General features: G+C 49.5%; 1 protein-coding gene across 1 annotated transcript in view; it reads left to right on the forward strand.

Annotated features, from left to right (window-relative positions):
• The first annotated feature begins 970 nt into the window (after positions 1 to 970).
• Positions 971 to 13,550, forward strand: part of MSH4 (mutS homolog 4) — a 77,786-nt gene continuing 65,206 nt past the window's right edge. Inside the window, exons 1-2 of the mRNA XM_075002573.1 lie at positions 971 to 1,344; positions 6,294 to 6,458. Of these exons, the coding sequence (XP_074858674.1) occupies positions 1,107 to 1,344; positions 6,294 to 6,458 (403 nt within the window). The 5' untranslated portion in view covers positions 971 to 1,106. The remainder of the gene's footprint in view (positions 1,345 to 6,293; positions 6,459 to 13,550) is intronic.

Genomic DNA, 13,550 nt, shown 5'->3' on the forward strand with positions numbered 1-13,550 from the left:
GTGCTACTAAGTTGCGTGTGTCTTCAGTTAATGTGACTCCGGCCCCTGACAGGAGTGTGAAACTGCTTCTGTCGGGCAGCAGCCTGACTTGCTGCTCCTGACAGCAGCAGTTTCCTGGTCCCCAGAGTGGTAGGAAGCTGGGAACGAGGTGCCAGCCAGGCTGCTTCAGCTTGCAGAAGGGGGAAAACTGAGCAGGGCAGGGGCCCTAGTTAGTTTCCTGCCTCTAAGGAGGGGAAGAGAGTCAGAAGCCAGGCTGCTCCTGGTTCTTAGCGCCCATTGTCCTGGCTAGAACTAGGAAAATGACTAAGGGTATTGCCCTGGTGAGTTTCCCTACTCTGCAAGGGGAGGGGAGCCAGGCTGCTGCTTGCAGACCTGGGAAACTGACCAGCAAAGTGCTAGTCAGTTTCCCAGGTCCCTCAAGCAAGAAGGATGTGGGAACGAGGCTGGTTCCTGCCACTCTTGGGCTGGTCGGTTTCCTGGCTCCCGCAAGCCCAGGCGAGCGGGGCGGAAGCCTGGCTCCCCTCGACTTGAGTGAAAATTCGAGCTGGGGGGTTTGCAGGAACACAACTCCCGTAACTGGAGGGTCTACTGTACTTTTAAATCGGTGGGCCGTTGGCAATGCTCTATTTGCCAGCCCCAGTCAGTGGTTCAGTCTCTGGTACGGCCCGCGAAAGGGAAGGGAGGGACCCGCTGGCATCAGGCAGCTCTTCGAGAAACGGGTGTGGGGGGTAAAAAATCAGTGCGGAGGGGGCGGGCTCCGGAGGCCGCTCTGCGGGTGGCACTGCAAGGCGCGTGAGCGGGCACTGGATCCCGTGAACTAGGAGCAAGCGGCGGTGCTCCACCCCGCGGGCCTTGACTCCTTTTGCTGGCCCACGCCGCTGGGGTAGACGGGGACCAAACCGACTGCGGCAGTGCGCACTCCCACGCCAGCCGTTTAAACGGCCAACCCCCAAAACTCCGCTCGCCTCTGGTGAGCTCCAAACCCGCGGCTCTAGCGGGAGCTACCGAGGCTGCAGCGGCGGGCGCCCGCCCCTATTCGCGCATGCGCGGGTTTCCCGCCGCGCGCCGCCATTTTATGCGCGGCCTGCGCTGACTGGGCTCGGGAGATGCTGCGGGGAAGCGGCGAGCCGAGGCCGGCAGGGCGGGAGGAGACGTCCGCCTCCGCCTCTTATTCGGGCCGGTGTTCGTCCTCGCCCGGGCCGGAGCAGCTGCCGCGCTACCACTTCGGCTTGCTGCAAACCCCCCAGAGCACGGCAGGCAGCGCGGCGCGCCCCCAGCTAGAGGCCGACTCCCTCGGCAGCGGCCTCACGCCGGGCCGGGGGCTGTTGCCTGCAGCTGCAGGAGGTGGGAGCAGTGGTGGCTGGCGGAAGCCGGGCTCACCTTCCCCGAGCTGTCGGGCCGCTCCTGAGCAGGCCGAGAGGCCCGGCTGGCCGTTGGCCCGCTCTCCCGCCGTGCCTAGGCGGGCTGGCCGCTGCTGCGGGGAGGCGAGGGGCTTCCTGAGTCCCCTCCCTGAAACGTCTCTATCGCCAAGTTACTTGGGCGCTCGGTGTAAGCAGAAGGCGTCTTCCTTCCCCTGGGGAGAGAGCTGGTGCGGCAGCTGCGCTGACAGGCTCTTGGGGCAGCACTGTTCATCTTCCCTGTTATGAGAAAAAAGTGCGCAGATGTGATGGGACTAAGGTGAAAGTGCAAATAGCAAAAACAACAAGAAGTCCTGTGGCACCTCACAGGCTAACATATATTTTGGAGCATAAAGGAGCCCACGAAAGCTGGTGCTCCAAAATATGTTAGTCTATGAGGTGCCACAGGACTTCTTGTGTTTTTTTTGCAGATACCAACTAACAGGACTACCCCTCTGATAAATAGCAAAAAGTTACTTTCTAAACCCTTTAAATTCCTTCACATTTTTCAAAAACTGGCCTCACAAATTACCCTTCTCTTTCTGGGAAATTTAAAGGAAGGGAGCATTAACAGTAGGGGGTAAAGTTCTCAGCCGATTCAATAAATCCTGTTTCTGTGAAGGAAGTAGCCTCATCGTTTTAAGGTCTGGTCTATGGATGCTTTTTGTACTGGCACAACTATTTCAGTTATAGGTGTAACTTTTTAGTCAAAATAGTCACACTTGCACAATCTCTAATCTGGACACTTATGCCTGTGAATAAACTCTACTGTTACACTGTCTTGTAGCAGTAGAGTTTAGTCCCACTCCCTTAGGGTAGCACATTTTATACCAGTGTATCTGTGTCCATTCTAGGCACATTTTATACCAGTGTATCTATCCATACTAGGGATGGTGGTATTATTCTAATTATGGCAGTATAATTAAAGTGATATGGTTGTGTGTAGATAAGCCATTAGACCCTGTTCCAGCAGACCTTACCTTGATGGTGTGGGTGTTGTTTTCCGTTGCTTTAGCTCAGTAAATTTAACATGATTGAAAAGCTCTTGTAATGTTTTAAAAAAATGCAGTTAAGACCATTTTGCAGTTCCAGATAACACAACATAAAACTATACCGTAAACCCTCAAAATGCGCTATTTTCAGTTGCACTTAATTATCATTAACACAAGTTAAGCACAACTCAAAATCCTGCTCCCCCTTGCCTTGGCTCAACCCCTGCTCCTGTTGGGCCCACACAGCCCTGGTTCAAATCCCCTGCAGCCTGGTTAACCACCCGTGGCCTAGCTCTGGCTCACCACCCCTACCCTGGTTCAGTCGTCCCCCACTCCCCGCCATGGCGTGGCTCAACCTCCCTGCCCTGGTTCAACCCCCTTCCCCCATATGTGGCTTTGGCTCAATGCCACCCCCTGGCTCCCTCTGCAGCCCTAACCCACCACAGGCTTCACTTTCTGTCCCCATCCCATGGTCTCAACCCACTGCCAGGCTTAACCCTCCCCAAATTCCCCCTGCCCCCCACATTTAGGACTTACCTTTCAAAAGGTGGTCCAGGTGTTCCTCCTGCTTCTGTGGCTGAAGAACATGTTCCGCCAGGGAAAAAGCTGCCCCCCCGACTTTTGCAAAATTCGAGTTACACAAGGGTGTGTGGGAACACAACCCTTATGTAACTTGAGGGACTACTGTACTTGATGGAAAGACAGGGCTATAAACATGATAAAACTCCCATTGGCTTCATTGGCACAGGGTTTGGGCTTGAGGCTGAACAAGATGGAGTACAGCATGAGTCCCCACCCACCACAGCTGATTACTTTAATTTGGTATACTCTCTGGCCCAGAGGTGGGCAATTATTTTTGATGGCAGGGGACCACTCCAAGATTTTGGTAGGTAGTCAAGGGCTGCCTTTATGGAGGAGATGCAAGATATGTAATTGAGCTTGGGTGTAGAAGGGAGTTTGTGGCAGGGGACTGGGGTGTAGGGTTTGAGAGGGATTTTGGATAAAGGAGGGGTTGGTAACCTACGGCAGGGCACTGAGGGTCAGGAGAGTTTCTGGCCTGGGGGATGGATGGCGGAGGAAGTTATGACTTGAGGAAGATGCACAGGGTATGGGTGGTGACCTGAGGCAAAGGGCTGCAGTGTAGGTTACAGGATGGGTATGGATGTAGGAGAAGATTCTGGTTTAATGAAGGGGATTCCTGGGTGGTGGTGTGTGCCAGAGGTGTGCTCTGCCCTTACCTAAGCAGTTCCCAGCCAGCACCATGCTCAGGGAGGCATGGTTCCCTTCAATTCTTTTTCCATCCATGTGCAGAATAAAGTTTATGTGCACCACCAGTAGAAACATGCCACTGGCTGTGAGTGCTCTGCTGACCAACTGGGTGGCACTTCAATTTCTCCTGGATGGCTGGATGGCTCCCCAAGTTCTCAGCTTATGGGAAACACTGCAAGGAGGCTTCCCTGCCTGTCATTAGCCCCAGCCCCATTAGCTGTTCCATGTAACTTTCTGCTTGGGTTGGGGAGCACTTCACACATTGCCCCTGCCCCAAGCAAAATCTAACCTGTCAATAGGAGCTAAGATTTTGCTACAGGCAGTGTCAGCACAGGAAGTTCTCCCGGCTCTGCAATGCAGAGAGCTGTAGGGAGTAGCCTAGTGCTTTGAGTGGCTGCTGCTCCCTTCTGCAGAAGTGAGCTGTGGGCCAAATCTTGCATGCCCCTGCTCTTGCCCATAGAAAATCTTAGAGTACTACACAAATGCCCAGTAGTGGTTTGGATTTGGAGCCACTCATGCTCTATTGCGGGTTAGAGTACTGACACTTGAATATATGGCAACGTGCAGGTGTTCAGCAGAAGCAGGGCTTCAGCCCAGGAAGATTATGATGTGTGTCATTAGATAAGAGGTATTTGGTTAGTCACATACCAGTGGCCAAAGTTCAAAGCCTGATATATGTCCATTGAATATAATTAAAAGGTCAACATTTACTGAACATTTGTTTATAAGTTACTTAAGATCTGTTAGATCTCCCCTATTTTTCTGTAGGTGGAATGAGAATGTTGCGTTGGCTTGTATGGGGGCGTAGAAGCCAATAACACAAATTGCTCAAGGGTTGTCTAAACATCCCCTTACTTCACTGTTCTGGAGGACTGTGTACATGGAAAAGGACATAAGGGTCAAAGACAATATAATCGAAATTATTCCAAGTCATACAAAGGTTATTCAAGCGTTAGCCACTAGTACTTAGCTGGCTATCTTTCCCTCAGGTAGTGATTAACTAACATGCTGTGAGTAAGCTTTGTGTTTTAAATGGTTACTTCAGCCCTAGCCCATATGAGTAATACGCTGGATGCCATTTAAAAATCAACTGTCATTTTACAGCAATTGGTATACTGCAGGAACAACTGTTTATAAGAAATATGGTTACTTTAGGAAATAACTAGGACTAGTTAATGTCAGGTCCCTTAATGGCATTACAGTTACAGTATTTTGTGATCAAGCATTTATTACATAAATGTGTTGGTGTAAACTAAGAATATTTTTGTGCCAACCATCTGGAGATAATTTCAGGAAATGTATTAGGCATTTAACAGTTTCTAAGTGCAGTGTCTTGGAGAAGAATGTACCATATTTTCATAAAGTAGTAGAGCATAAAATGTTTTACTGACCATGTTATGGTAATGACTTTTCTTTTGCATTTAATGTAGACTTTGGATCCATCTTGCTTTATTTAACACAAGATGGATCAAAAATACAAATCAGATTTCAGATGGATCTTTGCTTTCCTATATATTTGTGCATTTATCTCAAGAGAGCAGTTTTAAAATCAGGTAAAAATCTTAAACACAAATGGCCTGATCTATGTTACAAAGTAAGGTCAATCATTCTAACAACATCACTTTGGGCTGTGAAAAATTTTAATACCCTATGTGGTGTGGTTAAGCTGTCTAAGCTCCAGTGTTAACTTTTCTAGGTTGGTGGATGAATTATTTTGTCAATCTAGCTACCATCTTTTGAAGAGGTGGATTTACTACAGCATCCAAACAACCCCTTTCATTGCTGTAGTGAGTGTGTGTGCTGCACCTGTTTTTCTGTAATGTTTCTAGTATACTAAAAGGGGAACAAATTCTGAGATAAATGCACCATCATAGAAATTATAGTCCAGATCCATCTTCAAACACATCAGTAAAATAGAGATTCTGGGAAACATACCAATTCTTAAATTTTAAATTGTATGATTTTGAGTTGAACCATATAGACAGAAGATAATTTTCACTGAATGACTTTTTGAATATGTTCTTTCTCTTCAGTTTTATTATGCTTTAAAGTGTATGTTCAATATTAGGCAAATACATTCTTTTTATGGTCCTCTTCAGACTTGGGAATTTCCACAAGCACTTTCTGCAACTTCAGATGTTATTATTGAAATTGACAAGCAAGTGGAAGTAGAAAATCTCTGATAAATAAAACAGCCGCTTTTCTAGCCAGCTAGAAATCCCTCACAAATTATGCATAATCTTTTATTACATAAGGGTATCATCCTAAGAACCCTTGTGAATGTTGATTTTTGCAAATGTGTGTGTGTTTAGGGGGCCTCAGAGCCCTGGGAAGTAGCAGTGTGGGTGCTACCTGTCAGGGAGCCCCGGGAAGTGGCGGCTGCCAGAGCTTCCCACTTGAGGCCCCAGGGAAGCAGTGGCTGCCGGCGCTCTGGCCCCGGAGCCCTGGGGAAGCGGCAGCTACTGGTGCTCCCCACCTGGAACCCTGGGAAATCGAGGGCACTTGAGAATAATTGAATTTGCGAGTGTGGCACTTGCGAATGTCCAGACCCTACTGTATTTTATGGTCTAGTTATGACTTGGCAAAGTGATCTATGTGGTACATTTTCAAAATATGCTTTGCATTTTTTTCATAGATTCGTACTTTGGGGACAAGAGTTCTTATGCAGGAAATGTTAGCACAGTGAATTTTACAAGCTCTTCTTCTGCAAGAGGTCTCAATAGTACCTGGGTAGGAAAAACACCCCTGTCGTCTAGTAGATCAGGTTGTAGAAGCAGGACCCCTCTCATGGGATATTCAGGTAAAGTTGACATTTTTAGAGGAGTAGCTGTCCATTTTTAAAATGTATTTTAATAATTTAACATTATATAGCAGCATACTTAACATTAACTTCTGTGCTTTTGTATTTTTTGGGTATTATGTTAGATTGGATACCTAGCATTGATGGATAGGTGTGTAAGAAAAATATTATTTTAATTACTGATTAGATTTATTGCCTTCCTTGCATTCTGCTGCAAAAGAATTGATGTAGTTGGAACTCAAATATTCTCTTGAATTATTCAGTTTTAGTGTAAGTGTATGGACATGTTGATATCTCCATGGTATCTTTATTAAGGTAACTTCACCTAAATTTGTATTCCATTTTTTATCATTCTGTCAGACAACAACAACATAAAATTTGGCCCCGTTACTTTTAGGAAAAGTAAATATTAGCTGTGCTAATGCAAAACTCTCATCCAGCCTTTAATAATCCTCATCCAATGTGTTCTTATATCAGTTATTTTATATTGGTTTTGATGTCAGTTTTCTTCTGCTTATGTTGTGAGCTCCTTCACTCTTGAAATGGAAAAGTTGTTTAAAGGGGCACTTTTAGAATTGGAAACTTCACAACCTGAAGAAGAAAGCCAGCCTGAACGACATCATCACCCTGAGCAGACTCAAGAAACACATCATCACTAGGGAATGCACCCCACCAAGACCCCCATGCTGAGTCTCATTCCCACCCCACCCAGACTCCCTGTGGGAAGTCTCAATGACTTCATCTGCGTCTGTCCATTCCCTGTGCACCTGGAGTCCTCTTAATGAGCCCCTCTGCAGAGCTACCCACACCCAGATTGTGCTCACAAAGCCTTCTCAATCCCTCCTGGATTTCCCCTACACTAAACTTGTCCACACTTGTATCCTACTGGGCTGATACTGCTTGCCCCACAGTTAAATTGAGCCAACTCTAGTCCTTCCTGTGAGACCCCGTCCCTCTGACTTGCTGTCTTGTTATACTTTGTATGGAGGGACAGGACTCTAAGGTGTTTTGGGGGCAGGTGCAGTCCCTGTGCTATGTCAGGCTTGGTTGCAGCCTCACCAGCATGTCATCGAGAGGGGTAGGTGGCTACAGGTTAATCTTGCATCTCCGTGAAGCCAGTGGCCGTATTTCCCACTGCCATTTTGGAACCCACCACATTTATGTATTGATAGATAGGCAGAATTTTAAATATTGTACTCAGAATTTTATTTTTAGTGCAGGATTTTTAATCTTTTGGTACAGAACTCCTCAGGAGTAACATTTTAAAATAAATTCTGCAGCATTATGGCCTAGCATTATGCATTGTGAGAGATGCCTTTTGGAGGCTCCACAAAACTGTGGCTGTTTCATAATGTGAGGAAACCGGATGAGCTGTTTGGGGGAAATTAGTGTGTGAGAAATAAAGAGAAAGTATTGTCTGAAAGGAGCAGTCAGCAAATGGTTCAGAAAAGATAGAATTGCTTAACTAGGAAAGGTATGGACAGTATTTTTCCTTTTAATAAATTGAGCAAAGATCAGGAGAAATAGTGAATTAGATTTTTTGGAGTCAATTGTCTTTGTTTTATTAATGAATATACTTACATTGTGTAAGGAATGTACCAGCAGGAACTCAATGCTGCTGAAGGCTGGGAGGAATGTGTCTCCCAGAGATCATTTGCATGAGAATGCAAAGGTGTGCATATGTGATATCTTCCAAACAAAGACTAATGGGTATCAAGAAAGCAATGAGATTTTGTCTATTCTAAACACATTGTTGTAAAATCACAATTTATGCTAACACTCAGTATAAGAATTGTGAAATCTCACCAATGCTCCAAGTCATTGTTGGGGACAGGGCAGTCAATATAACTGCATAAGACATGGATTACACAGTGCTCCCTGGTTTAAAGCATTGTAAAGCAGACAGGGAGGAATATAGGCTGAATCAGCTAGCTGAGCGCCTTGGCCCTGTCTATGCCTTGGCCATATATCTATAAGCCTGGTTTGACTAGCCCTCCCCACCTATTAAAAAATAGAGCTGGATGCTAGTATTTTTATGAGACTCCACTTTGGTAGATACCAAGAGCTGAAATAACAGTGTGACAGCTGAGGCCACCAAGAGCTAAAATCACAGGGTTTTGCCTCAGGCCAGACCCACAGTGGCAGATGGACAGTGCGACCGGTGGGTGGCCGTTAGGAGGAGCAGTGGACAGTGCAACCTGCAGGCGGCCTGTAGGAGGAGCAGCGGATGGAAGGACAGTGCGACCGGTGGGCGGTGCGACTGGTGGGCAGCTGGTAGGAGGAGCAGCTGATGGATGGACAGCGCGACTGGCGGGTGGCTGGTAGGAGGAGCTGTGGATGGATGGACAGCACGACCAGCAGATGGCCGATAGGAGGAGCAGCAGACAGCGCAACCGGAGGGTGGCTGGAAGGAGGAGCGGTGGACAGTGCAACCGGCAGGTGGCCAGTAGGAGGAGCAGCGGACGGTGCGACCGGCGGGTGGCTGGTAGGGGGAGCAGCGGGTGGTGCAACTGGCGGGCGGCCGGTAGGAGGAGCAGCGGATGGAAGGACGGCGCGACCAGCAGATTGCTGGTAGGAGCAAGCAGAATGCTGGACCAGCGCAAAGGTGGCATTGTCTCAGGTTTCATGAGGGAATGCATCAGTGTGAGGTGTCTGTGTCCACATGGACTGGACCAAGTTGTAAGTGGGGCATTTGAATTGGGAGGGGCGGAGAAAGTTGGGTTTGGAGATTGGCTGTTTACAGTATTGGACTGGTGAGCCTGAGAGGCCAAGGACATTGCTCAATGCATTTGAGCTGGGACAGTTACTTGAGGATTGGTTATGAACTCTGGGTGTGATAATTTTCCCAAGTTTATGCCAATTGACTTTTCTGCCTCTTTTATTAAAAGTCCTTTTCTACACTCAGACTCTGTGCTTGCAAGTGGGGAAACATTGCCTCTCCGAGGCGCCCGGGGGTGTGTGAGGTTCCCAGGCTACTGGGTGGGGCCTTGAGCCAGTTCTGTGTGAGATAGATGAAAAGGAACCCCATAGATGTTGAACCCAGCCCTGGTTGCTGCCAATTCCTTTTGGCAGAAGGGTTACAATTGTTTTTGGATTTATATGGAGTTTATAGGTGTTGCCTTGTAAGTGAAAAATACTGGTAGAATGGTTCGCTTTTTTGAGAAGACATCACTTCTTCTTTGAGTGATTGCTCATGTCCATTCCAATTTGGGTGTGTGCTGGTGCATGCCCAGTTGCCGGAAGCTTTTTGCCCAAGTCGGTAGCCCTAGGGTCAGTGCAGCACCCCCTGGAGTGGCGCCCATATGTCCGCCCATATATGCCCCACCTGCCCCGGCCCCTGCTCAGTTCCTTCTTGCTGCGGTGTGGGTTGCTGGAGCTCCCTCGTTGTTGAGCGCTCGCTGGTAGCCTTTAGTGTTAAATTAGTTGATAGTGAAAACAGTTGTAAATTGTTTAGATAGTTGTCTTTCATCTGTAAATTGTTCCACGTAGCACTTAGTGAGCCAAGGTGGGACTTTAACCCCCCTCAGTGCCAGGGGATGCCTGGCTCCCTGGGTTAAAAACGTGCTCAAAATGTGGCAAACGAATGCCCAAAAGCGACCCACATAGGGCTTGCCTGAGTTGCCTCGGTGAGGCCCATCGCTGGGATTGCTGCTCTATTTACAAGACCTTAAAGCTTAGGATTTTGAAATACAGAGTTCAGTGGCTGAAGGTACTACTAAAAGAATCAGCCTTGCACCCGGACATTTCCCCGGTGGGAGCTCAGAGCGCTGCATTGTCAGTGCAGAGCACTCCGTCAGAAAGCTCCCAGTGCTGAGAGCAGGACTCGGCACTTAGTGACTCCTGGTGCCTTGCAAGAAGAGGAGGTGGGACCGGGGTCGATCCCAAGAGAGGAGGAAGCGACAGCAATCCTCAGGAGAGTCCTTCAGATCGCACCGTGACCAGGGTCATGAAGTGAGGGTGTCGTCTCCAGCGCGAGGCAGGAGCCCGCACTCTCCCAGACTGCCCTCGACGCCAGAGGCCATTAGCACAGCGCAAGGCCTCCTGCAAATCATGATGCCTCTGCAGATGCTGCACAGGGAACCTTCATTGCCCCAGATACAGGCATCTGAACAGTCTCTAAGGGCCCTGGCATGGTTCCTGATGCTGGTGAGGCCCCCTCAAACAGTCACCTCCCTCAGTGCCTTGCAGCAAACGGAGCAGGACATGCAGGAACCGATAGGCACCATGGAACCCTCGGCACCACTGTGGTCGTCAGCATCAGAGTCCGCATTGGAGTCGGACTGTTTTTACTCCAGCTCAGCTTGTAGCAGGAGTACAAGATCATCCCGATGCAGTAGGCATTGACACCCCCTCCGACGCCCCTCGGAGGGGGGTGGCAAATGCCTCCCCAAGATGCCCTACAGTGGCCTTTCTGGACTCCGTGGGCGATCCATGAGGCACAGGGGCGGGCAGTGGGACTCCTGACTAGGGTGCCCGGCACTCCCCAGGTGCCAAGATTGGCATCAACCACCTTGTTGGGAGCCCCTCTGAGAGAGCAGGTGGAGTCGTTGGCACCAGCACCAACCAAAACTTGAGCACCATCCCTGCAGGCACTGGGACCCATGGTGCAGTGGGTGCCAGCACCGACAGAACTGGTGCCATCCCAGGTGCCATGTGGCCACATCATCACGGCACTGTACCATAGGCCATTAACAGACCCTTCACCCCAGGCACCGAGCACGGCACTGCAAACCACAGTACTGGTGACTCAAATGGAGGTGCCTGAACCCTCGTACTAATGGGCTTGGAGGGCACGATGCCCTCGTCCTTGTTCTCCCCAGATGAGGCGTTGGCTGGATCCTCTGCATCCCTGGTAACGGAGGATGGAGGAGCGTACCAGCAGTTATTGAGAAAGGTGGCCCCGAGTGCAGGTGGAAGAGATCAGGGACAAAACAGACCCTGTTACAAACATTCTCTCCATATCTGGACCTATCAGGGTGGCACTGCCCATTATAAAGACAATTGCCAACACAGCAAAGACAGTGTGGCAGACCCTGGCCTCAGCCTTACCCACACCCAGAAAAAACGAGCGCCGGTATTTCATCCCAGCCCAGGGCAATGAACATCTGTTCATCCACCCTCCCCCTGACTCCCTGGTCATGGATGCTGTGAACAACAGGGAGAGGCAGGGGGTCCAGGGTCCCTCCCCTAAAAGCAAAGAAGCCAAATGCTTAGACCTGTGTAGTAGGAAAGTTTATTCTACAGGTGGCCTCCAGTTGAGAATTACTAACCAGCAAGCCATGGTTGGCATATATGCATGTAATATGGCCAGCTCCATGGACCTGAGCTGAGCTGCTACTGCCAGAGACCAATTCAGACTTTATGGCCCTGGTGGAGGAGCAGAGACTCATATCTGATCCTGCTTGAAGCAGGGAGCTGGACTAGATGAACTCCTGAGGTCCCTTCCAGTCCTATGATTCTGTGATTCTATATCTAGAGTGGCACTACAGGCTGCGCTAGATGCAGTGGATGCGGCCACCAGGGGCATGGCCTCGGGTGTAGCCATGAGAAGGGGGGTATGGCTTCAGGTCTCAGGACTCTCACAGGAAGTGCAGCAGTCCATACAGGACCTCCCCTTTGATGGCCCCTCCCTATTTTCAGAAAAAACTGATAAGAGGCTTCACAGTATGAAGGACTCACAGACCACCCTGTGCTCGTTGGGTCTCTGTACACCGGCAGCCCAGAGGAGACACTTTACCCCAAGACCCCAATTCAGACAGTTCCCACTACAACAATGGGATGGGGACAGGAGGAGGGGCCACCATAATCAGAGATGTCAGGGCCACCAGACACAGGACCAGAGCCACCAGAAACCCCCACCAGGGTCTAAACACCAGTTTTGGTGGGACAGTCGGGAGTGACACACCAGCCACCCCCACAGTTCCAGCTCAGTATTTATTTTCATCCCGCCTATTCCCATTCTACTATGCATGGTGCAGCATAACATCGGACCAGTGGGTCCTCCGCATGGTAGAAAAGGGATATGCTATCCAATTCGCTCCCCCCACCCTTCCCAGCCCCCCTCCCTATCCCTCTTCAGGGACCCTCTCTCATGAGACCATTCTCAGGCAGGAGGTAAAGGCCCTCCTACAAAAGGGGTCTATAGAGGAAGTTCCCCAGGAGTTCAGGGGGCAGGGATTTTATTCCCATTATTTCCTAATTCCAAAAATGAAAGGGGGATTATAGCCAATCTTGGACCTGCGAAACCTGAAAAAATTTGCGAAAAAGGTAAAGTTTGATATCCCTAGGCATAATTATCCCAATGCTAGAACGAGGGGACTGTTTTGCTGCTCTTGACTTACAGGATGCGTATTTTCACATAGCAATCTATCCACCTCACAGGAGGTTCCTCCAGTTTGTGCTAGGGAAGGACCATTACTAGTTCACAGTCCTTCCATTGGGCCTCTCGTCGGCCCTGTGGGTCTTCACCAAATGTATGTCAGTAGTGGCGGCCTTCCTACGCAGGTAAGAGATGCAGCTCTTCCCCTACCTCGATGACTGGGCGATCCGAGGTCGGACGTAGCAACAGGTGGTGCGACACGTGCAGCTGATACGAGAGACTTTCGACACACTAGGCCTCCTAGTGAACGAGGTAAACTCTGTACTAGCCCCAACTCAGGTCATAAAGTTTGTGGGTGCCCGACTAGATGCAGAGCAAGCCAGGGCCTTTCTTCCCCAGAGCAGGGTCCAAGCCATGGTGTCTTGCATCCAAGGCGTGATCAGGTTCCCAACCACAACAGCCAGGGGATGCCTCAGACTGTTGGACCACATGGTGGCATGCACATTCGTAGTCCAGCATGACAGGTTGCGAATGCGCCCCTTCCAGCTGTGGTTTGCCTCAGTATACAGACCTGTCACGGACAATATAGACAGGTTAGTGACAGTCCCCCCCAAGAGTGTTAACGGCATTACACTGGTGGCTAGAGGCCCGGTCGGTCTGCATGGGAGTGCCTTTTTCAGTCTCCCGTAACCCTCCCTCTCCCTGGTCACAGATGCCTTGGACCTGGGCTGGGGGGCACAGTTGGGGGATCGCCAGGCTCAGGCCCTGTGGAG

Source organism: Carettochelys insculpta, chromosome 9, assembly GCF_033958435.1.
Source record: "Carettochelys insculpta isolate YL-2023 chromosome 9, ASM3395843v1, whole genome shotgun sequence".
NCBI classification, from domain to species: Eukaryota; Metazoa; Chordata; order Testudines; family Carettochelyidae; genus Carettochelys; species Carettochelys insculpta.